This window comes from Hyperoodon ampullatus (genome assembly GCF_949752795.1).
Source record: "Hyperoodon ampullatus genome assembly, chromosome: 17".
Taxonomy (NCBI): Eukaryota; Metazoa; Chordata; class Mammalia; order Artiodactyla; family Ziphiidae; genus Hyperoodon; species Hyperoodon ampullatus.
This window is the reverse complement of record NC_136930.1, coordinates 46,107,694-46,133,407: the sequence shown is the minus strand read 5'-3', so window position 1 is coordinate 46,133,407 and position 25,714 is coordinate 46,107,694. Positions and strand designations below refer to the sequence as shown.

General features: G+C 40.6%; 1 protein-coding gene across 14 annotated transcripts in view; it reads right to left on the bottom strand.

Annotated features, from left to right (window-relative positions):
- The window catches only part of RIMS2 (regulating synaptic membrane exocytosis 2), a gene marked incomplete at both ends in the record, with an annotated part of 562,776 nt that extends 553,378 nt beyond the window's left edge, over nt 1–9,398 (bottom strand). For all 14 annotated transcript variants that reach the window (XM_079722698.1, XM_079722697.1, XM_079722700.1 and 11 more), the window contains one exon: nt 9,223–9,398. In XM_079722698.1, the coding sequence (XP_079578824.1) occupies nt 9,223–9,398 (176 nt within the window). The remainder of the gene's footprint in view (nt 1–9,222) is intronic.
- Nucleotides 9,399–25,714: the final 16,316 nt, after the last annotated feature.

The window sequence follows — 25,714 nt, the reverse complement described above, 5'->3', positions numbered from 1 at the left end:
AGTTGAGCAAGTCAGGCATCCTAAGAGCTTACTTCACCCTTTACACACAGTTGTCAAATCACGGCCATTGGGCTTCTAAGTTTTTCAAAATCTGTCCTGCCTCTCCACCTCGACCATGACTGCCTTATTTCATATCTTCATCATTTATCAGCCAAAATACTGTAAGAGTCTCCCAACTACTGTCCTTGTCTCTAGCATTACGTATTCTCATCAACCCATTGTACTTGAAAAAGTGGTAGGGGGAGGTAGTTTGACAACAAAAGTCTGATTATATTGCACCAGTGCTTAAAATCCTTCCTGGACTCCCTACTGCCTTCAGGATTAAATCCAAATCCAAAGAATAGCATGTAAAATCTTTTCAACTCTGAACCTTGCCATCTCTCCAGTCTCTTCTACTAACTCACCTCCATTTAAACCCTGTGCTCCAGACCTTCTGAACCACTTCAAGTGAGTTTCTCCACCATTCCCTGCCTCTCTTTTACAAATGAAAGGTAAAGTTTTGGGGGAGAGAGATGTGGGAGTTTTAGTATTTTTGTTCGCAACATCTTCCTCTGCCCAGCTAACATCTACTCATCCTTTGAGACTCAGCCTAGATACTATCTCCCCAAGACTGGATCAGGCACTCCTCTTGTATGAATATAGCCAAGATATACTGTGCTCAGTGGTCTCCTAGCACTTATTATGCAATAGTTTAATTGTGGTTTATCATGGTTCTTACAGTGAGTTCCTCAAGGATTAGCTGATAATGGTTAAAAGTGTTTTTAACACCCAGAGATGTCTGCATTTCCTTACATGACTAGAGAATACAAAAGTATTGATACCTCTAGTCTCTACTATCTTTAATATCTAGGAGTGAAATTTCTAGAGATTTTAAAAGAAAAAACTGTCTGACACCCTCAAACAATACCAAAGAGACAACAAACTACTCACTGGATTATCTAACATATTTTTTGCTATGGTTATAATGTGCTAAAAACAACTTTACAGTGTTTTTTCATGGCACTTTACATCTTTATGTGCTCATATGATTATGCCTGGTCTTGGACTGCCCGCTCCTGGAGGAAATGAATTATTTCTAACCAACACATTCTGTATGTTTCTTACCATTCAGCTCTGTTAAACATACTGGAAATTTGCAAATGCTTTAAAAGTAAGGTAATCATTTTTAAAGTAAAATATTCCTTAATTTGCAATATTCCTTAAATGGAAAATGATATATCACAATATTCTTCTGGTTTCTAGTCAAAACAGATATGCTCTTAGTCCCAAAGAAAGATGAGCTGCAATCATACAAAAATACTGTGTTTGCTTCCAGTAAAATAAGCAAAACTGGACGTATGTTTAAAACTTACATTTCATTTCAAAAACAAGGGCACTACTACCTAAGCAAATCTTTTTCTTTCAGATTACTGAATTTTACCTTGAAAGCAAGCACTATCTAAATGAACATTTAATTTCTAAATGAACATTTAATTTCTAAGTGAGCATTTAATTCCCAATGTTTCATTCATTCCCCCAACTAATTTTTTTTTTTTTTTCGGTACGCAGGCCTCTCACCGTTGTGGAGCACAGGCTCCAGACGCGCAGGCTCAGTAGCCATGGCTCACGGGCCCAGCCGCTGTGCCGCATGTGGGATCTTCCCGGACCGGGGCATGAACCCGTGTCCCCTGCATCAGCAGGCGGACTCTCAACCACTGCGCCACCAGGGAAGCCCCTCAACTAATATTTTTGAGTGCTACAATGTGTAAGGCATTGTGTTAGATTAGAAGCTGAGGCTGAAATGATAAACGAGACAGACATGGTGCCTGTTCTCTGGGAGTTTATAATCCAGCAGGGTACACAGATTATAAACAAAGATTCCAATGTAAATTTTGATAAGAATAATTGGGGAAATATTAAAGATGTGATGAATAAAAGAAAGCACTCTCTAAGGAGACAAATTTGAAGCTAAGGCCAGAAGGATGAGAGAGAGGCAGGCATACAAAAATTGTGTGTATTTAAAGGGCAAAGGAAAGGAGATGAGCATTCTAAACTCTAAAAACCATGCTTCAGAATTAGATTAACCTGATAAGATTCTGAGTCCTCATATATAATATGAATAAGACAAATAAGTAAATACATATTTTTGATTTACTAATAGAGTGAAAAATTGATCCAGGCAAATCTAAGAACAATCACAATGTAATTTCCACAAATTAGTTCCCTCACATTCACCTAGGACAATCAGTATCTTGCCAATAACCAATAACATGGTGTCAGTATTATTTTCACTGCTACACCTTAGTTATCAGACTCCTTATTAATGGTTTTTGCTGAGGAAACTGCTTCCAATTCATCACCTTCCCTCTCCTCATTCTTAGCCTTCTAGACAAATAATGAAGTCACCTAAAAGTCCTCCAGGCATATTTTGACTTCCCAGTAGACAAGGAAAAGAATCTCTCAAAAAAAGGGGAGGGGGGACAAATTTCACTCAGGAATGCTATGATATTAAGGTTTAGAGACTCCTGTCTATAATCAGTTAATAACAACTATTTATTTCACACCTATTTGTGCCAGGACACTTAACTAGTCTATATTGATTACAACAATCCTTCAAGGTAGATGTTATTACTCAGATAATACAGATGAGGAAACACGGGCTCAGAGAGTTTAATAATGTAAGCAAGAACTTACAGTTATCAATTAATAAAATAAAGTTTCAAGTCGAAATCCAGCTAGCCCAGCACACTTGCCTCCACTACCTCTCTCTTCATCACACTGTACAATCAATTTTTTATCAATATATATTGTCAACAAGATATTATTTAATTATCCTAGTTACTTTAAAATATAGAATATATATAAAGAATTTATTAGGTACTCTCTCATAAAATGCCAATCAATATTTTAGAATGCATTTTGAATCCTTAAAAACTATAGAGTTTCAAGTTTTGGCAATGACCATGGTTATTTACATGTACAATAACGATTTTTATTTAAGTCTTCATGACTGTTACATCATTTATCTGACTTAAAATTTCATTTAGCTATAAGAAAAAATATGGTAGTATTTTAAATATTAGAATGAGGAAAATCATTCTAAGCATATCACAAAACCGGAAAGCCATAAAATAAAAAGTAATAAATTTAAATACATTTTTAAAAACCCTGACTTGTAAAAAAAAAAGGTATAAACAAGGTCATAAAACAGGTGACAAAGAGATTCAACAAATCACTAAAAATGACAAACAGAAAAAGAAATACAAAAGGCTCTAAACAAATGTAAATGGCTCTCAACCTCCCTGATAGTAAGAAAACTGCAATTAAATCTAGAATGGCATATTTTTCACCAAAACATTGGCAAGGACTATCACATACTGAGTTAACAAGGATGTGTGAAAATCTCCCTAGTATATGTCACTCATGCATACTTCCTTTGTGAAATTTAATATTTTTTTAATATTTATTAAAATTTAAATTTTTTATTTTATGTAAGTTATAAAAAATATAAAAGTTATATTTTATGACCTTTTGACCAAACAATCCCATTTCTAGGAATTTATTCCAGAGACATATTCACACATGTGGGAAATGGCACATGTACAAAGACATTTATCACAGCATTATTTCTAATGGCAAAATAATTAGAAACAACGTAAATACCTAAGAATATGACACTAGTTAAAGAAGTTACAGAACATTCATAAAATGGGATACTATACAGCCATTAAAATGAATTAGGCACATATATTCACAGGTATGGAATTGATCTCCTAAAAAGTAAACTGCAAGACACATTTGTGTTTCTTTATGTTTACAAATATAAACCCATACGTGTGTGCACACACATACCTACATATACAGACACACAGTATTTGATATACACACATATCTACTCCCATGCATCGAATATTTCTGAAAGAGTATACAATATGCTGGCAACAGCAGTTGCCTCTGGCTAGGGGAAACAGGTAGCTAAGAAATTTTGTACATTATGTATGTGCTACCTATTAAATAAAGGAGTTTATAAATTGACTTTGGAAAGTACTTTTAAAATTGAATTATTAAAAAAAATTAGAACTGCTTACCTATGTTTTAAATATAAGCTAAATTATTACTTTGATCTATCATGGAAATTTTTACTTATCATCTTCTTTTATTGGGGGAGCAAATTATCCCTTTGACATTAACAGAAAATCTAAACTGAGAATGAAAAGATAATTTACACGTCAAGAAACACATAATTTCTAATTTGTTGCAAAAACACCTCATCTGAAAGACTATGATATGCAGATAGTAGAAACTCAGTAAGTATTTACTGAATGAATACTTTTCTGTTGATTTCAGTAGGTTTGCTTTCCTCATACATTTTTTTTTCACAATATCACACCAAAAACAAACAAAAAACAACAATAAACACTCACTGGAAAATATAAACTTTTAATAAATTATGTACTTTTGTCCCAAAAATTTCATTTTCCCAACAAGTTTGGTAAACTACTTGTTAATGAACATTACTACAATTTAAATCAACATTGCTTACTAGGTACCTACCACGTGCAGGTGTTAAGGATGCTGCAAAACACAAACTCCAAAGAAAAGAAGGGTAAATTTTTATTCTTGCCCTCAAGCGTTTAGTCTTGAAAGGCAAGGTTTAAAAACTTTAATCAGAGGAAAACATAGGCAGAACACTCTATGACATAAATCACAGCAAGATCCTTTTTGACCCACCTCCTAGAGAAATGGAAATAAAAACAAAAATAAATAAATGGGACCTAATGAAACTTCAAAGCTTTTGCACAGCAAAGGAAACCATACACAAGACCAAAAGACAACCCTCAGAATGGGAGAAAATATTTGCAAATGAAGCAACTGACAAAGGATTAATCTCCAAATTTTATAAGCAGCTCATGCAGCTCAATAACAAAAAAACAAACAACCCAATCCAAAAATGGGCAGAAGACCTACATAGACATTTCTCCAAAGAAGATATATAGACTGCCAACAAACACATGAAAGAATGCTCAACATCATTAATCATTAGAGAAATGCAAATCAAAACTACAATGAGATATCATCTCACCCCAGTCAGAATGGCCATCATCAAAAAATCTAAAAACAATAAATGCTGGAGAGGGTGTGGAGAAAAGGGAACACTCTTGCACTGCTGGTGGGAATGTGAATTGGTACAGCCACTATGGAGAACAGTATGGAGGTTCCTTAAAAAACTACAAATAGAACTACCATATGACCCAGCAATCCCACTACTGGGCATATACCCTGAGAAAACCATAATTCAAAAAGAGTCATGTATTAAAATGTTCATTGCAGCTCTATTTACAATAGCTCAGAGATGGAAACAACCTAAGTGTCCATCATCAGATGAATGGATAAAGAAGATGTGGCACACATATACAATGGAATATTACTCAGCCATAAAAAGAAACGAAATTGAGCTATCTGTAATGAGGTGGATAGACCTAGAGTCTGTCATACAGAGTGAAGTAAGTCAGAAAGAGAAAGACAAATACCGTATGCTAACACATATATATGGAATTTAAGAAAAAAAAATGTCATGAAGAACCTAGGGGTAAGACAGGAATAAAGACACAGACCTACTAGAGAATGGACCTGAGGATATGGGGAGGGGGAAGGGTAAGCTGTGACAAAGCAAGAGAGAGGCATGGACATATATACACTACCAAACGTAAAATAGATAGCTAGTGGGAAGCAGCCGCATAGCACAGGGAGATCAGCTCAGTGCTTTGTGACCACCTAGAGGGGTGGGATAGGGAGGGTGGGAGGGAGAGAGACGCAAGAGGGAAGAGATATGAGAACATATGTATATGTATAACTGATTCACTTTGTTATAAAGCAGAAACTAACACACCATTGTAAAGCAATTATACTCCAATAAAGGTGTAAAAAAATAATAATAAAAACTTTAATCAATAAAAGGACATAACAGATATTACTGATAGATTGCGTTATCCAAACTAAAACTGTTAAAGGAATTTACATAAGGATAAAAAAAGTAATTATTGATCTACTGAGGGATATACTGAGATATAAAAATGCTTCCAAAGGCCTAATATCTCACTCACACGTAAAATGGTATTATTTGATGGTGACCAAAGACTTCCAGACTTCCAGAGTATGTGGATATTCAGCTAGACTTTGAAGAAATTGCTAATGATTAAATAAATATAAATAGTTTTTAATTATTCAGGCTCCTTAGAAGAGAGATTACTGCAGTGGTCTCAATCAGTTTTGATCGCTCACCTCTCTCACCAAAAATATCTCAGGCATGAACTTCTTAAAATATGTATATTTATTTATAAATTATATGCATCTTCACACTGTCAATCTATATATTAAGTATTAGTAAAGCTTAATTTCTTTCTTTTTCAAATAGAAATGTAAATATGTTTTATTACTTTCTTCCTGTAATCCAATACATCATCTTATGATGCCCTTGGGTATGCACACTCCACTTTGTATGAATACTTAACATGAATATTGAAACTCACAGATCATGCAAAAATATTTTCATGCAACAGTTTCAATTTTTCACACAGCAAACTTATTTTTTAACATAGTTGTTAAAAGGCAGCAGACATGAATTTGAATTTTAGTTTATTTCTCTCTGCCCATGACCTTCTCTCAGAATAAATGTTAACATGCAATTAAATGGACACCACTAAAGAGAACAAAGTGTAGTCATGACCAGATAAATGGCCCCTAAAACTTAATGGGAAATAGTAATCATTGAAGAATATTAGTATTATTTTTTCTTATAAATAGCATTTGTAACTTAATAAACAACATTGAAAATATATTACTTAGTAAATTATCAAATTCTTCAAAACAATGTCTTGCATTATTATCATTCTATTATAAAGTCTATTCTTTTCCTCATTTTCTTTGCCTACTCTTATCTTATTACAAAAGCCAAAAGTAATTTTAAAGAACATTAAAAATTAAAGTTTCAAATATATTATGCTTTAACCTCCAAATAGCTTCTTGTTAAAATGAATACAAAAATAATTCCAAAACCACGTAGATCATTTTGAGGTATGACTCCTTCCAAGTCTCAGGTAAAAATTCAAATAGATATTTTAAATAAATATGAACAGATTTTTCATCAATGTAATTTCATATACTGTATAACTATATGTGTAGAGAATGCTTGTTTCTACCTAAACTATACAAATATGAATGCACAAACTTTATATGATTTGCACAGTATGTAAGTTTTACATAGAAATGTAGTATATTCACATGTACCTACCTGGAAAACCCTTTCACACTATATAACATATAGTTCATTTTGAGTAATTCTTAATCCAGTACTCAAAACTTCATTTAAATTTCTATATATTAGAACAATAAATAGATTTGGAACTATAGTGAACTAGCCAGTAAGTACCATGATTTAGCATACCATAAAAAAATAAAAACACATTCTACATCTAAATATGTGAGTCAAAGAAATAAAATTTGAGTATCATTTTGAAAATACTTATTTTGTAGCAATTATAGTGAAAAATACAGATTCATATATCTAAACATCAAATCTAAGTCATCAAAAAGCTTGGCATTGTTAGTATATATAGTAAAGTTGAGCAAAATTAGAAGTATGCTCAAAAAACTTTTTAAAATAATGTTTTATTCTTTATTAGTTGAAATAAGCTACTCAAATCTTAACCTTTTTCATTTCCCGAGCCTACTAATAAATGACACTCCCAAACAAGTATTCAAACCCAGAAATCAGTTTCGAAGAAGCAATTCTTTCTTTCAGTTAATATGTTAGGAGCACATTTGCTCTCTTAGTGCTTCAATATTTTTGAGAACTAGTATTTTTCTTGGACATGTAAATATATTTGATACATTTGTTATTATATTATTTCAAGGAGTATTTTTCATTAAAATATGCAAATATGTATGTATAGACAGAATTGTTTCTTTGTAAGTGCTAAAGAATACTGAATGCAACAACCTGTTTTTAAAAGTTAATGATCAGAGGTCAGTGTGTTAGTTCCCTCCTAGAGGAACTCTTACACTTTCAACTATGTGTTTCTGTGGAGAATATGGGAAAAGTATATTTGATAACACAGAAAATAACTGTCGCACCTTTGGCATATAAACTGTACAAATTAATCTCTTAATGAATAATGCATTTCAAGCAAAAATGAAAGATTTGAGTTGGAAAAATATCAGAAGGGTTACACATCTTCTGCGCACTCTCTTTCACGTAGTAACTGAGAAATCAAATAACCGTAAAACATTTAAAAGCAAACCTGCAGAAACCAATCTCTTTGCCAGACTGACAAGAAAAGGAGTCTCAAAGCTACAGATATCTGTCCGGACAGTTCCCTGGTGCTGAAGTTAAACAGCCGCTAAACTGCGCGGGTGCCTGGGTGCTGCTTTCACCGTCCCACCCTCGGCAAGATCCCGGCTGCCTAGCCTATCAGCACGAATAGTAGAACTTCACAAGGTAGGAAGCATCCCAAAGCGCAGTAATGGGAGGAACTGGAGTCTCTTCAGAGTCCCTTCAGGATTAAACAGATTTACTAGTTGCAAACAGGAAGAGCAGCAGAGTGCAGGGTGTTAGAACCCGCCGAGGGGGAGGGGGTGGAAGATGGCGGCGGCCGCAAACCCACCCGAAACGCGACAGAGCTTAGGCCCCTCGCCCGCATAGCCTCCCTCCTGCCCGCGACGACAGTGGGCAGCTCTGCTCTCCGAGCCGCCCTGCGGAGGCGGCGACGAGGCGCCCCCGGCGGCGCCCTCATCCCCGGCCGGCGCGCCTTTGCCCGGGTCCCGGCCGGGGAGCACCTGTGCACGGCCATATTGGATTCCTTGCCCCAGTCACTGCCTCCGCGCGGGGGCGGCGGGAAGGAAGAAGGGACGCGCGGAGCCTGGGTTCAGCCCCAGCCCCGCCGGGGCCACGGAGCCGAACTGGCCCGCGGGGAAAGCCAGAAGGACGCCCGGGAAAATTACAACGCCCAAAGGCTCGCGACCCTCACCTCAGCCGGCCTCGGCGCCCTCCCTCCCCGACACACACCCCCGCGCTCTGACACCCAGAAAGCAGCCCCGGCGGCCGCCGCCGGCCGCAACCCTCGTGGCCCGGGCGCCGCCGGCGGGAGGGAGGGCGGCGATCCGGGGCGCGCAAGCGGCCGCAGGGCAGCGACCGAGGGGGCGGAGGGCAGGGAGGGAGGCGGGAAGATGGAGCCAGGTCCTTACTTGAGCACCGACTGCTCCTTCTCCTCTTCTTTCTTCTGCCGATCCATGACGGCCAGGATGATTTTCCTCTCCTCCTCCGTGAGGTGGCTGAGGTCGGGCATCTCGGGCTGCAGAGGCGGCTGAGAGGCCGCCGGGGTGGGAGCCGGGCGGCCCCGCGGCCCGACAGGAGCCGACATATTTGGTGGAGTCTAACCACCCTAGGGAAGCAGGGAGGCAACTCCACTGGCGGCGGCGGCGGCGGCGGCACCCGCGCGGGCGGCTGGGGCAGCCTCCGGCGCTGGGACAAATACATACAAATCAATGGCCTTCAATCCCAGGCGACAGCCCCCCTCCTCCAAGATAGAAAGAGCGGGGGGAGGGGAGGGCGAGCGCGGGGGAAGGGAGAGCTAAAGAGTGCGCTCCGAGAAATGTTTCTTCTTCCCGGGGGCGAAGGACTGGCAAGTGAGCGGTTTGAGGGAGCGAGGAGCGGGAGGCCGGGCCGGGACGCGGAGTGAGCGGAGCGGCGGGGGAGGGTGGTGGAGTAAGGTGGCGGGGACGACTAAGGGTGGGGTGACTGGAGGGAGCGGGCAGGAGGGCGGCGCGCCGGCCGGGGCGCGAGTGTGTACGGCCGCGGCGGGGGCGGGGGGTGCGCGCACCGCCTGAGAGAAGAAAGAGGAGGCTGCGACCCAGCCCCCCCCCGGGGGAGTCCGGGGAACTCGCTCCGAGCGCCCAGAGGCAGCGTCCCGCGAGCCGGAGGGGCGCAGAGGGGGGAGGGAGGAAACAGGGGCTAATTTCCCAGAGAAGCCGCTGAGCCGTCCAGCCGGCTGACGCGTCACAGGGCTCCCGGCGCCGCGGAGGGAAGACCCCCTCTAGCCACGACGAGGAGAGGGCCGCGGGGCAGGGGACGGCCGCCAGAGACCCCTCTGGGCTAGAGCGGGGAAGCGAAAGCGGAGAAGGGATGACAAGGGCTAGCGGTGGAGAGTCCCGGGGCCAGGGCTACGCGGCTGGCAACGCCCGCATCCAAGCGAGCTCCGACGCGCAGCAGGGTCGGGCGCCGGTCCTTCCTCATCACGCGCCCGCCCAGGGTCCCTCAGCCGCCGCCGCCGCCGCCGCCCTTGGGTCCGTAGAGTGGGTGCGGTGGGCCCGCTCCCTACGCCGCTGCTGCCGCCGCCGCCGCCGCGCCTCGTCCGCCCCTCCGCCTCCCGGGCTCCTCCCGCGGGGCCGCGTCACCTCCCGGCCGCTGAGGTCCGGGCACCGCGGACGCCCAGCGGGCGGCGGCCACCCCTCCCGAACGCGATCTGTGGACTGGGGCCGGGCGGGGAGATGTGAGGCTAAGAGTGTGAGCCGGGCGGAGGCGGGGAGCGGGAGTTTCAAGGGCGGGGGTGTGGCGAATGTGAGCGTGCGAGCCGGCGTCGGGAGAGAGGAAAGAGCGAGAGCCGAGGTGGATGGGGGCGCCCTGTGGGTCAGCTGGAGAGGCAGAAGACTAGGAGTGTGGGCACTGGCGGCGGGGCGTGTCGCGTCCGGAGAGCGGGTGTGATCGGGAGTGAGGGCTCCCAGGGTTTTGGAACGGGAGGGCGGGGGGTGCGGGCATGGTGTCTGGCTGCAGGTGGAAGAGTGTGAGCGCGTGGAGGGACTCTCGAGATGTCGTGGGAGGGGTCCTGGAAGGAGGGAGAGTATAAGCGTGGCGTGGGGTCCCCATGGCAAAGAATGGTCGGAGAGCTACTGAGCCGAGGGAGTAGGAGAGCCTGGAGAAGCGGGGAGGTGAGATAGGGGAAGATAGGGTTTGTCTGGGACAGGTGTGAGGATGAGGACGAGACAAGAGGCTGCGAGTGGGAGCACGAAAGGACTAAGGATCAACCGGAGGGTGAGGATGAGCCGCTGCTGGGCCAAGGGCTTCGGTTGTATTTGGTCCTTTTTGGAGGGCCTAGTCTATAGAGACTGGCAGGGAAGCCAGGGGATGGGGTTAGAGTCAGAGTACGGTTTTCCGAGCACAGGGACGGGTAAGATCAAAGAGGTTGAGAGTGGACAGAAAACCCGCTCCTGGAGGATGGCCGTGGCTGCCGCTGCCGCTGCCTTCTGTTATTGGTGGGGCTGGGCCCGGCCCACAACCCTCTGGGTGCGGGCGGGACTGGGAGCTGGTGGAGAGGGGTGGGGTTGAGGTCTGGGGGCGGGTTGCCAGGGATCAGCCCTTCTGCCTGCTCTCGGCAAGCACTGTAGATGACAGAGTTGGGGTGTGTGTGTGCGCGTGCGCGGGTGTGTGTCTACGTATATGTACACACCCCTACCCCACGTTCCACGCTAGCTCTGTTTAGTACCAGGCCAGATTATGCTCTGATGAGTAGTGTAAGCCCTTTGGGGTCTGTATATATGTATCTTCTTGGTGTGTAGCAAACTCTCTCCTCCCTGTCCCCCAGGTACCACCTGACTAGCTCCCAACTTAAGAGAGCTGGGGATAGACACAGCAGCCCCAGAAGCCTCTTGTGATTTCTAAGCATTAATGTCTTATGTTTCTTTTCTCCCACCCCTTGTAATTGGGAAGAGGGAAAAGTTTACTTAAGTGCTTTTATTTATGTATGTATGTATGTATATTACCTACTTCAAATCAAACTCTCACACTCTAAATAATTCCGTTTTCATCTCTTTGGAGCTAGTTTGATGAGATCATATGAATCCCAATTTATGTAATTTTGTTGTAGAGTTAGAGAATTTTTATATACCTCTAATCCAACCTCATTATCCTATGGGAAATAGAAGACTAAGATCAGCCAGCTAGTAAATGGCAGCACTGCAACTAGAACCTAGATACTTTTACTGCTGTTTGAAACCGTAGTGGTTTTAAACGCTGGCTGCACATTAAAATTATCTGGGTCACTTTTTTCAAATATCACCTGAGTGTAACCCTAGAGCAAATGAATCAGGCTCTGGGGTTAGGACCCTGGTCATGGGTATATTTTGAAAATTCCCCAGGTGACTAATATATAGTAAAGGTTGGGAATTACACTATGTGCATTACAATAAAAGATAATGGAGGAGAAACTGGGAAGCAGAAAACAAAGAGAACACATCTAGAGAGACTGATTTTTCTTTTTACCTAAAATTTAAATGTTGAGTTTTTAAATAACATCCACACTTTCCTTTCCACTCATATGCAATGACAGGTACCAGTAAATACATGTATCTGTGACCTTTGCCTTGGAAACCCTCACTGCCACTGAAATACACTAAAAGCTCCTTTAAAAGAAAGGAGAACAGAACTAAAAACAAAAAGGATGGGTGGAACACTCTACCTTATTCAACTGTTTCTGAGCCAGGTTTGAAGTAACACCACCTCCACTCCCCAGCCAGCTATCAACCCAAGCAGAAACAGACTACCCTGAGGCTAAAATAGCATACTTATTTTGAGTACATAAAATGTGAACCTAAAAGAGGTTGTCCAAATTGGACGATTTTGGCTTCCTTTACACCCTGGGTCACACCCTGGGCCAGGGACTGTTTTCTACCAGACACAAAGTGCGCTGGGTGCCTGCAGCTGTCTCTCAGAACCCCCGCTGCCTCTTACCTGCCTGGAGACAGTGCCAGCATATAAAACTCAGTGTGCATGAGCTGGTACCACCGGGACACCTGACTTCTTACAGGACTGAAAAAAGCAGAAGTGTGTTTCCTTTTTACATTTCTTTACTACAAACAATTACATGTGTTTTTCCTATTAAAGGGAATCCTTAGGGCTTCCCTGGCGGCGCAGTGGTTGGGAGTCTGCCTGACAATGCAGGGGGCGCGGGTTCGAGCCCTGGTCTAGGAGAATCCCACATGCCGCGGAGCAACTAGGCCCATGAGCCACAACTACTGAGCCTGCACATCTGGAGCTTGTGCTCCGCAACAAGAGAGGCCGCGACAGTGAGAGGCCCGCGCACCGCGATGAAGAGTGGCCCCAGCTTGCCACAACTAGAGAAAGCCCAGGCACAGAAACAAAGACCCAACACAGCCAAAAATAATTAATTAATTAATTAATTAATTTTTTTAAAAGGGAATCCTTAGCAGTGGAAGCATCTTAAAATCATCTTCCACCCTGACTCGTACACCTTTTCAAAATAAAAATTTGTCACAGTATTTATATAACATATAGATAGAATCCCATAGAATTTCAAATGGGCTACTTTTCAAAGTAGTAGGCCCAATTTAAAGTAAGATTGCTCTGCTGAAAACTGAAATACCTTCCAAAGGTCTCTCGATTTTACTACAATATGGATCTTAGAAGTGTTTTGTTTTCTCTGTTCCGGTTTAGTATTTTACCTAAAATGTTTTATCACATCTCATTATATCTTGTATGGCATTATGTTTTACTTGGGCATGTCCCTCAAATATATGAACACATTTGAAGTTGAGTTGAAAGTGCATTGTTCTTATTTACCTTTAGAAGTAACTATCCATCTTCGTCTTCCTCCCTCACTGAGTTCTCAAGGTCTTCTTGACAGGCCACAAACTAACTCCAAAATGTAAGTCCTTTCTTCAGTTCCTATAGAAGCATAAGTTTGTGAAGACTGTAAGCATGTGGACTTTCATTTTTACATGTGAGTAAGGGCTAATTACTTGTAATCTACTAAATAATTTATAGGAGGCATATCTAAACTAAAATCATAAACTGAAATAATCACTAGAATTTACTGAGGACTCAGTACTCTGCTAAGAGATCTGGCTGCCTCACAATGCTTGGAATCATCTCAGTTTCTCCTAGTAGATCTCCCTGCTTCTATCCTTGTGGCTTTACAGTCTTTTTTCAACACAGCATAAAGAGAAAGCCTCCTAAAACATTAGTCAGACCACATCACTACACTGATCATAATCGTGTGGTGGCTCCCCACTTGACTGGGTCAGAACTAAACTCCTTAAATGGCCTGCAAGTCCCACATAACCTCTCTGACCTCATCTGCTACTCCCTTGTAGGCTTTCCTCTAGCTGTTCCTTCTGCCCAAAACACTATGCACCCAGATAGCCACTTGGCTGACTCCTCTTCTCCTGCATATTTCTGCTCACTTATCCACCCTATTTAGTACTCTAGCCCGCCCCACCTGCTCCCCGGTCACTCCAGTCTCCTTTACCTTACCCTACTTTTTCTTTTTTTCCATAACACTCGCCACTCTCCAACTTTACTTTTACTCTAAGTTGAATAATATCCCAGCTTATCACGTTTATCATTAACCTTTCACTTCCCCCACTAGAATATAAGCACAGGGACAGAGTAGGATTTTTACTCAAGTATCCCAAGCACCTAGAACGATACATGGCATATAGTAAGTATTCCAACAAATACTTGTTGAATGAATTTCTGGGGAGAGAATTTGCCATGACTGGTTTAAGTTGGGTGGGCAAAAAGGAAAAAGCAGCCTCGAAAGAGGGAAACACAGGTGCAGAGAAGTAAGATCTAAACTCTTTGTCAAGGTGAATAGAGGTTCCTTTAGGATTCAGCTACTGCCTACCTCTGTAGCCTTACCTCCAACCCAGCCTACGAACACGCACCCCTCTTCAGCCGCGACAACTGACTTGCACTTTACTGAATATGTAGTTTCTCGTCTTTGGGACTTTCTGTTCCCTCAACTTGGACCACCCTTTCTACTCCCTCTGCCATAACCTCCCTCTCTGTCAGTTAACTTCTTTGTCTTCTCCACCATGTGCTCATGCCTCCCTTTTTTCCTCCCTCCTCCTGTTTGCCCCAGGATCTCTTAGCACTGCACATACCCTGCTCACAGATAGCACTTGTCACACACTGTTGGAGCCATTTATTTCCCTGTCTGCCTCCTCAACTAGACCATGAATTCTTTAAGGACAAGGAATATGACTTTCACTCCAGTTTCCCTAGGGCCTATCAAACTGTCTCATATATTACAAAGACTCGATAAATATATGCACAATTACATGAGCAGTCACAAAACAATGAGAAAAATCACTGTTACTGGAGTATGAAGAGAGGGAAGCAGGGAGTTGCAGCAAGAGATAAAGCTAGGAAAATAGGCTGTGGCAAGATTATGCTACAACCTTATATGCACTGCTGAAGAATTTGAACTTGTCCTATAGGCATTAGGCAGGCAGTGGTGGTTTCTTTAGCCAGAGAACTGACATGATCAGCTTTGATTTTCAGGAGAATATCCTGCCTTCAATTCCTCATCCATTTCCAAAACACCTGCTAAGAGAATTGCTGAAAGGACACAGATGTGCAGTGGTTTAGGTTTGGGGATACAAATAGCAGAATTTTTTACTTCCTGTCTTCAGAATTTATTTTTCTGGCTATTTTGCTCAGTAGATTATAACAGCATGATAATGAGGCCAAGGTCATGGTTTAAATCCCTGGATGAGTCAGTCAGTGCAGTGGCCACAGCTGACTGTTAATCTTTGCCAGTTGTCAGATGACAACATGTTATTTCTTGACAAGGAGCTGGGTGGAAGGATATGACTGGTTCATCAAAAATTAATCAGCATTATTGGAAAAGTAACTCAAAGTGCTTAACTGTGACTATAGGACCACACTGTAATTTTAAATAAAAATAAGAATATTAAATTGGTGATTAACAAAAGAGCACAGCATCAGAGAAAGAATACATTGTTTGTTCCTAGAAAAGAAGCTACAGATTAGTACAGTTTAATTATTGGTATTTGAAGCCAAGAAGTAATGAAAAATTTTGAGGATGTTAGTGTAGATAAGTTTTATTAATTACTTTTTGTGTATCTAGCAATATAGGAGGTTATTACTTAATTATTATGTCATAAAACCCATAGAGCCATTTATATTTAAAAGGTCTGGGAAAATCATATTCTAATCATCTTTCACTAATAGCATTATAAAGTTATTTCTATTTTTATTCTCTCCTAGCAATCAATGAGCACATCTTTAAAGTGAAATAGGACAGTATTGGAGGTTGGGACATATAGGCATAACTGATGTAACTATTTTCTTAATTATATCTTCATCTTAATGACAACTCCGACCATTTTCAGAAGTAAAAAAAACAAGTGAATTTTATAAGATCAGAAATAAATATAAAACCCTTAATGAAAAAATACATCTAGGCATTAAATATCAATTAAATAGCAACAGCTGCTGACATCATAAAGGATAATCAACCAGGCATTATGTGCTTCCTGATGGAAAAACTATACAACCTGTGAAGTTGTCTGGCCAAAAAAAAAAAAAAAATCAAACCTGAATTTACAACATCTTCTAGATCCACCTACCAATTTACAGGAAATACTGAGAACAGAGGAACATATTAAACTACACCATGGTCCCCCACTAACTGGTGACCTGGAACAAGATAGTGACCTCCTGGAGCCTCAGACTTCTCACGCATGACCTGGTAAGAAATGTTCCCTCCTAGTGTGGGTGTGAGGACTGAACAACTGGGCTTACAGCATCATGCAGAGTAGCAGATATATAATAAAACTCTCTTCTCAGAACTATTCCTCCATCAAGTTCTATTTTAAGTCTCAGTTCCCATGACCACTTTGACTATATTTATTTATACTTATTTAATTTTTGTATCTGTTCCATCTCCCCAACTTCATTGTAAATTCAAGGCCAAATTTTACTATCCTCATTGTAAAAAATATTTATAACACTTAAGAGCCATCCTGGGCTTCCCTGGTGGCGCAGTGATTGAGAGTCCACCTGCCGATGCAGGGGACACGGGTTCGGGCCCCGGTCTGGGAAGATCCCACATGCAGCGGAGCGGCTAGGCCTGTGAGCCATGGCCACTGAGCCTGCGCGTCTGGAACCTGTGCTCCGCAACGGGAGAGGCCACAACAGTGAGAGGCCCACGTACCGCGAAAAAAAAAAGAGCCATCCTGTGTGTCATATAACATGCTAAGCGCTTCACTTACCTAATCCTAACAATGACCCACTGAGATATTAACCCCATTTTAGAAACCTAAAAAGGGAGGCTTACTTCAGACAACTAGTGAGTGGTGGAACCAGAATTCACAATGAAGTGTCTCAATTCTAGTCTCTGCTCTCTTAAACACAGTGCTTCTATCCCACTCAGGCACATTGTAGGACAACCATAGGAATCTTTGAAAATTGCAGGTAGACCCAATATATGAGATACCATACAAGACATACAAATGTGCCTGTTAATGACAGAGCTTACTTGAACAAGACTTGTATTAATATCAAATAAAATTTATTACATGATTAAGCTGCACCATGGGATTGCAATCTGTGGAACACTCTATAGAATATTTTACAGGGCAAAACCCAACTGTTGTTTTTTTTCTTTTTCTTTTTTTGGCCATTCTGCACGACCTGTGGGATTCTAGTTCCCCGACCAGGGAATCAAACCTGGGCCCCCAGCAGTGGAAGTGCAGAGTCCTAACCACTGGACCACCAGGGATTTCCCTAAAACCCAGCGTTTTCAGCAAATATATTGCAAGGAAAAAAAATTAAGAGATGGAGGGGGGATCTATATTTTAAATGGAACTTAAAAGACATCAACAAAGTGCAAGGATTTGTGGACCTCATTTGGACCTTGATTTTTTTAAAAAAAGTAAAAAATCTTTTATAAGAGAACTGAAAATTTGGACAGTAACTAGGTACCTGATGATAATGTGGAGTTATTTTTGCTTTCTTTGGTTAATAATGATATTGTGATGATGTTTTAAAAAAGTAAAGACTCCTTAGTGATACATACTAAAATACCTATAGATGAAATTATGTGATATCTGAGTTTGCTTCAAAATAATATGGATCGGGGTGTGCATGGGGCGAAATTGGCCGTGGAAGATGATAGTAAAAAATTCTTTGTAATAAAAGTTTTTGGAAAGAAAATAAGAGTCTCTAACTTCCACTCTAGCTGCCTTTCATTAAACTAGAAAATCAACAAAGTCGACATTCATTGTCAAGCATTCATTATTTGTTGGATAGATGGTATGTTAGCTGCTTTCACATGTTTTATCACTTTCACACACCATCCTACAAAGAATAAGTATCATTCCATTTTATAAGTAAGAAGACAGCCTGAGAGGTTTAGTGATTCGACCAAAGGAAGAGATTGAATTTCAAGGCAAATTTTCATTCTAGGTATCCTGACTTTCTATCCAGTATTCATGCCACTATACACAATTGTTTAATTTAGCTATATGTACATATTCTGTTTTCCTGACTAAAATCTGAGTATACTTTACTGTAGTGTCTGGCATGTAATAGGCATCATAAAATAGTTATATTTAACCCAACCTGCTCCCTAATAACTATAATACTTAAAATGCAAAAAAAATACTATAACAGAAACAAATGTTTTGTTAATGTTCCAGTTTGCCTGACATTATCCCAGTTTGCCCAACATTATCCCAGTTTGCCCAGGACAGTCCTTGTTTAATCTGTTGATCAGGTGTAATTATTAGTTGCAACTCCTTTCAAAGTATCCCAGTTTGCACCTCAAATTTTACAGTCATGCTATACTTAGTGTAATATGAATTAGGCTCAGGTGTACAATACGTAATGGGTATAGAAATTTCTATAAAATTCAAACAGTATTTCCCAGAGGAAAGGTCTATGTCATAACCATCCTGTAATTACCACACTATATGGTAGACATTTAATAAATTTGTTTGAAATAGAGTTAGTGAGTTCTCCATTACAAAAGAGTAAATTTTTAAAAAATAAATCACTCTAATTAAATCATATTCTCCCCTAGGACAAGAATTTTACCCCAGCTGGAATCCAGAAATAGCTAAAAGGAATACCAGGAAAACAGAGCCCAATTTTTAACAAAGAAACATGGCAAAATGAATCAAACTGCCTAGGATTTGTAAGCCAAGTATAATAAATAATTGATATAGAAGTCATCAACATAGGCTGAAATACAGTGCAAGAAGATAAAGTCAAAGGAGGCTTCCCAACTAGAAGAAAAGTTAATGGTTTTTATTTGATAGCATGTAGGAAGGGATTGTAGAAATCTGACCAAAATCTAATCATGTAGGAATAGCCTGCAATCCAAGATTTCCCACAGTACTGTGGCTTTCAGAGACAAGGGGTGGGTTGATCTTTTGCAATGTAAACTGACTGCTGTATACTTCAAATGTCTCCCTCTGCCTATGAGGATTGCTTTGGTCTTATCAAGATGGTGCCTGATCCAACTGCTTTCGTCCATGTCCTTTACTCCGCCAGACACTGTGAAATTCAAGAAACCGCATCTTAGATCTGATGAAAGGAGATGCAAAGCTTACTATCAGCTGTGTACTGATGGTACTGTATCCCTAATTACTTCACTATCTTTCTGATTAGCGTCATATAACACTAAGGTGAAGAGGAGATAGAAAAGAGTCCTGTCATTTCCCACAAGGGAAAGGTGAGGAAAAGATAAGCAGAAGAGATAGAGAATAATCCAGGTTTATTAGAGTCTTTACCTTACTTAGTCAAGGGAAATTTAGTTCATCCAAAAACCAGAGAGAGAAAAACAGTTTATCATATTTATTGGCTGGATACTTTGTGGGGTGCCTAGTATATGCAGAGAAGAATGTCACCATGCCAATAACTTGGAGAAAGTCATTCAACTTTGGGGGCTTCAGTTTTCCTCTTGTAAAATAAAAATCCTGTATAAGGATTCTTTCTACATTTGAATGCAGCCATTGTATGAAATACTGCCATTATCTAATACTCTCTTCTAAAACATATCATTCAAACAGCAAGCATGGATTGGGAACTATTGAGAACAGCATGACTATATGAAAAATAATGTCTATATCAAAAAGTTCACAGTGTAGTATGAGAGACACACAAGTATTTAGAACCCATTTGATACATGCTGTAAGAGAAGTATCTATAAAATTCTGTAGAGTACAAAGAAGATAACACCTAACTCTTATGAGAAACCATAGAAAGAGAAATTTCAAATGGGTACTGAAGATCAGAGCAAAAAAGTTTTTTAGGCGGCAGAACAAAGGTGAATACTCAGAATTACAAATTATTTTGTACAACATTGAATATGGGTTTTAAGAGATTGGAAAGGGGTAGTTGCCGGAGATGATGCCAGAAACTGAGCTAGACCAGAACCTCTATGATATGTTAAAGAGTTTGGACTTCATCCTATAACTGCTTCTCAGAGATTCTGCATTTCCAATGAGCTCCAGGCAATGCCTCCTATACTGCTGATCCATGGACCACATTTTAAGTGTGAAGTGTATTCTAAAGAATGGAAGTGATATGGTAAGATTGTTTTTAGGAAAGGTTACTCTATAAAAAGGTAGGAAGTGAAATGGAGAGAAGCATGGTAGTAAAAAGAAAAATTGAGAAGCTGTTAAAATAATAAAGGTCAGATAGGACCTGAAGAGTGGTAATGCAGATGGAAAGGAGGTAATATCTTTAAGATATTCTGGGCCTCCCTGGTGGCGCAGTGGTTGAGAGTCCGCCTGCCGATGCAGGGGATACAGGTTCGTGCCCTGGTCCGGGAGGATCCCATATGCCGCGGAGCGGCTGGGCCTGTGAGCCATGGCCACTGAGCCTGCGCATCCGGAGCCTGTGCTCCGCAACGGGAGAGGCCACAACAGTGAGAGGCCCGCGTACTGCAAAAAAAAAAAAAAAAAAAAAGATATTCTGAAGATGTAGGAAGAATAGGACTTAGTGACCAATCAGCTGGGACAGGTGAGGGAGAGAGAAGAGTCTACAAAAGAATCCAGTAAACTCACTTAATTTGGTGTTTGGGGGTTTTTTTGTTTTTGTTTTTGTTTTGTCTGTTTGTTTTGTTTCGTCACACTGCATGGCTTACGGGATCTTAATTTCCCAACCAGGGATCAAACCGGAGCCCATGGCAGTGAAAGCGCCGAGTCCTAACCACTGGACCGCCAGGGAATTCCTATCACTTAATTTTTTTTTTTTTTTTTTTTTTTTTTGCGGTACGCGAGCCTCTCACTGTTGTGGCCTCTCCCGTTGCGGAGCACAGGCTCCGGACACGCAGGCTCAGTGGCCATGGCTCACGGGCCCAGCCGCTCCGCGGCATGTGGGATCTTCCCGGACCAGGGCACGAACCCGCGTCCCCTGCATTGGCAGGCGGACTCTCAACCACTGCGCCACCAGGGAAGCCCTCTATCACTTAATTTGATTTAAACGAATAAAATAAAATCTCGTTAAATCAATGTTGAACTTCATCCCAAAGATAAGAAAAGACTGTAAAAGTACACTTGTTTTGGGAATTCCCTGGCGGTCCAGTGGGTAGGACTCTGTGCTTTCATTGCAGGGGGCATGGGTTTGATCCCTGGTCAGGGAACTAAGATCCCACAAGCCATGCAGTGCAGCCAAAAAAAGTATACTTGTTTGGCTACAACAATCTTTTGCCATTTTTTCTATTTCACTCTGTAATAGTCTAAGGTTGATCTAGAGCTGTGTTGTCTGATATGGTAGCCACTAGCCAGAACCACACTAGCCACAGGTGGCTAGTAAATTTAAATTTATATTAATTTATTACTAAATTACTTAAAATTAAGTAACATTAAAAATTCAATTCTTGGGGACTTCCCTGGCAGTCCAGTGGTTAAGACTCCATGCTCCCAATGCAGAGGGCATGGGTTCAATCCCTGGTTGGGGAACTAAGACCCTGCATGCCACATGGCACAACCAAAAAAGAAAAAATCAGTTCTTCATATGAGCCAGTGATCCCACTCCTGGGCATATATCTGGAGAAAACTAAAATTCGAAAAGATACATGCACCCCAATGTTCATAGCAGCACTGTTTACAACAGCCAAGACATGGAAGCAACCTTAATGTCCATCAACAGATGAATGGATAAAGAATATGTAGTATATATACGCAATGCAATATTATTTGGCCATAAAAAAAGAATGAAATAATGCCATCTGCAGCAACATGGATGGACCTAGAGATTAGCATACTAAGTGAAGTAAGTCAGACAAAGAAAGACAAATATCATATCTGCTTACACGTGGAATCTAAAAAGAATAATACAAATTAACTTATTTATAAAACAGAAATAGACTTACTGACACTGAAAACAAACTTATGGTTACCAGAGGGGAAAGGGGGGAAGGGATAAATTAGGAGTTTAGGATTAAAATATACGCACGACTCTATATAAAATAGAGAACCAACAAGGACCTACTATAGCACAGGGAACTCTACTCAATATCTTGTAATAACCTATAATGAAAAAGAATCAAAAAAGAATATCTATATCTACTGTATATATATATATATAATGGAATCACTTTGCTATACACCTGAAACTAACACGTTGTAAATCAACTATATTTCAATAAAAAAATTTTTTTAATTAAATTATTCAGTTACACTAGTCAAATTTCAAGTGCTCAATAACTGTATGTGGCTAATGGCTACCATTTTGCACAGCATCAATATAGAACATTTTCATCTCAGAAGAAATTTCTATTGGACAGCACTAATAGAGGCTCATCTAGGCATCTGTATTGCAAGGAGTCAACATTAGGAAAAATATTCCATTATCTTTATTCTTTGTTTATTTGTAAGATAGTTTAGTATTTTTTTTAAGTGTGACAATGAATTAAGAAAAGGGAACAGGACTTCCCTAGTGGCACAGTGGTTAAGAATCCGCCTGCCAATACAAGGGACATGGGTTTGATCCCTGGTCCGGGAAGATCCCACATGCCACAGATCAACAAAGCCCCTGTGCCATAACTACTGAGCCTGTGCTCTAGAGCCCGCGAGCCACAACTACTGAGCCCATGTGCCACAACTACTGAAGCCCACGTGCCTAGAGAAGAGAAGCCACCGCAATGAGAAGCCCACACACCACAACAGAATAGCCCCTGCTCGCCACAACTAGAGAAAGACTGCGTGCAGCAACGAAGACCCAACACAGCCAAAAATAAAATATTAATTTTTTTTAAAAAAGAAATTCAAATTGAAAAAAAATAATAAAAATGGGCAGAAGACCTGAAAAGACATTTAAAAAGAAAGAAAGAAAGAAAGAAAGAAAGAAAGAAAGAAAGAAAGAAAGAAAGAAAGAAAGAAAGAAAGAAACGGGAATGTTTGAAAACCATATTGAAGGTGAAGAGATCTTGGCAGATTCAACAACATTGTTTTCTTTTGAGAAACAACACCAAGGTTTGAAAATCCCAGAAGACGTCTCAAGATCATAACACCCTTGAGCAAATGAGCTCATTTTTAAGTAAGTCTGTGAGACTGATAAAAGATACATTATTCCCCATATGTAAGCAATAAGTAAATAAGGTTCAATTTTAAAGCCTTGTGCAACTGTCATGAGCAGTTTAGTCAAGAATAAAAAACTGAGTATAGAGGTTTAAAGAAAGAGTCTATTCCAGGACTTTTCCCCGTAACAACAGTAAGCTTACCAACAGAGAAAGAATGCTTTACCTCATGGGATGCTTTCAGTGATGTATACAGAAAAATTCGACACAAACTGACAAATAAGGAAAGTTATTGGCTCATTTAACTAGAAAATCCAGAAGTGGATAAGGTTTCAGAATTGATTGGTCTAGCAGTCTAGCTATGTTTTATCAAGGACTCAGTTTCATTCTAAATCTGTACATGGTGTTGACTTTATTTTAACAATGATTACTTTCACTGACATAATATGGCTGACAAAAATAATCAGGGCCTCTTCATACCTAAGCTAGTCTGCTCCCATATCCCTTCAACAGAAGTTCTAAACTGTGCACTGATTAGAGCACTTCTCATTCATCCCTGGGGCCAGGGCAGTCCACGCTCTGCTAACCTGAATCCATCATCCTAGCAAGAGGCTTCGCCTACCCAAACCACATGGTTCCCACATAAAAGGGGAAGACTGAAATAGATGTTGGGGAAATAACCATAATATTTACAATGTCAGCAGAAAAAGAAGACAACTTTTTAGTTCTCATTTATATCAACTTATTTTTTAAAATCCTTACATTCCAAGCCATTTTTTCTTGATAAGAAAAAACACTGAAATGTGAAAATGAGCAATGATGTTTCAGATTCACAGATAAAAATCACATTAGAGAAAGCATAAGGAAGGAAATGGTGGCATGAAGGTAAATTTTACTTTTTACTGCAGCCACAAAAAGTGGGGGAAATAGGTTCAAAAAGAATTGATGGTATAAGGATAATTGGGATATATTCATATTTTACTCTAAAGCTATATATGAGAATCTTTCATAAAATGCAAGCAGTACCAAAAGTAAAGTGGAAGGACTTTGGCCACCCTACTGTTAAAATATACACACATAGGAATTAATTACCTTATAAATAGAGTTTCTAATATACAAATACGTATTGAATTGATGACCATGATAAGGTACAACCTTAAGCAAGTTATTGCTTACCTTTCTCCATTGTTGATTGGAAGATTTTTATTCAAATCCAGTAGAAACATTTCAAAAGTTTTTTCAAAATAACTGAAAGTTTATTCCCCTAATGTTTTTTCAAGTAAAAGGACCCCAAGTGGATGCAGGAGATTAAAAATAATAATAATAGTAATAATAATGCCCACACTTTGTTGTACTCTCACTTGATGTTTAATGACAAAATTTTGGTTTCAACATCTACCTCAATGAAACTAATATCTAAAACTCTCATTTCACTTCTTCATTCTCAGCTGTCTATGAAGTATTTATACTTGAGGATCCACTACCACCTCAAACTTAATATGCCTAAAACAGAATTTATCCACTATCCCTTCCCCAGCAACAACAAAAAGTTCCTTTTCCAACTTCTATTTTTCTGTCATTGGAATCATTATTCCCACTCCCACCCCCCAGCCCCAAATCTTCTGTGGCAGGAATGTCGAAAACATCTGTGATCACTCCTTATGTTTTTTCTTATATGTAATCAGCCCCTGCATACTATTAATTATTTCTTTATCATATCTCAGAGATATCCCATAAACTATTCTCATTGCCACCACTCTAACCTAGGTTATTATCACATCCCACTCAAATAATTGCAATATCCTAGTCGGAGAAAGATCACTGGACTTGGACTCCGTATACCACCAATTAGTTATGTCCTTTTAGGTATCACAATCTTTGAGCCCCAAACTCCTCTATAAAATGAATAGAGCTAGGACTTCCCTGGCGGCCCAGTGGTTAAGACTCTGCTCTTCCAATGCAGGGGTGCAGGTTCCATCCCTGGTCCGGGAAATAAGATCCTGCATGGCATGTGTGTGGCACAGCCAAAAATTAAAAAGATAAAATGGACAGGACAAGGTTGTCACTATGTTCTCTTCAGTTCTAAAATTTTGTGCCAGAACTATTTCCCCTTGCTTCAGTCTCTTCTACTTTTCCCCTCCAAATCATTCAGTACACTGCTATCAGATCAACCTTTAAAAACACCCCTTTTACTATGACATGTAGGAGGCAGACTAAAGCAACAGTTCAGAGTGCCAGCTCTAAGGTCAGAATGCAAGGACTCTAACCTCAGCTCTGCCACTTATCAGCCACGTTACAAAGCATGTTCCTCATCTGTTGAACAGGGAAACAGATAGCACCTCATTAAAGAGCTCAAAATTAAATGAGGTAATACATGTATATGCCTG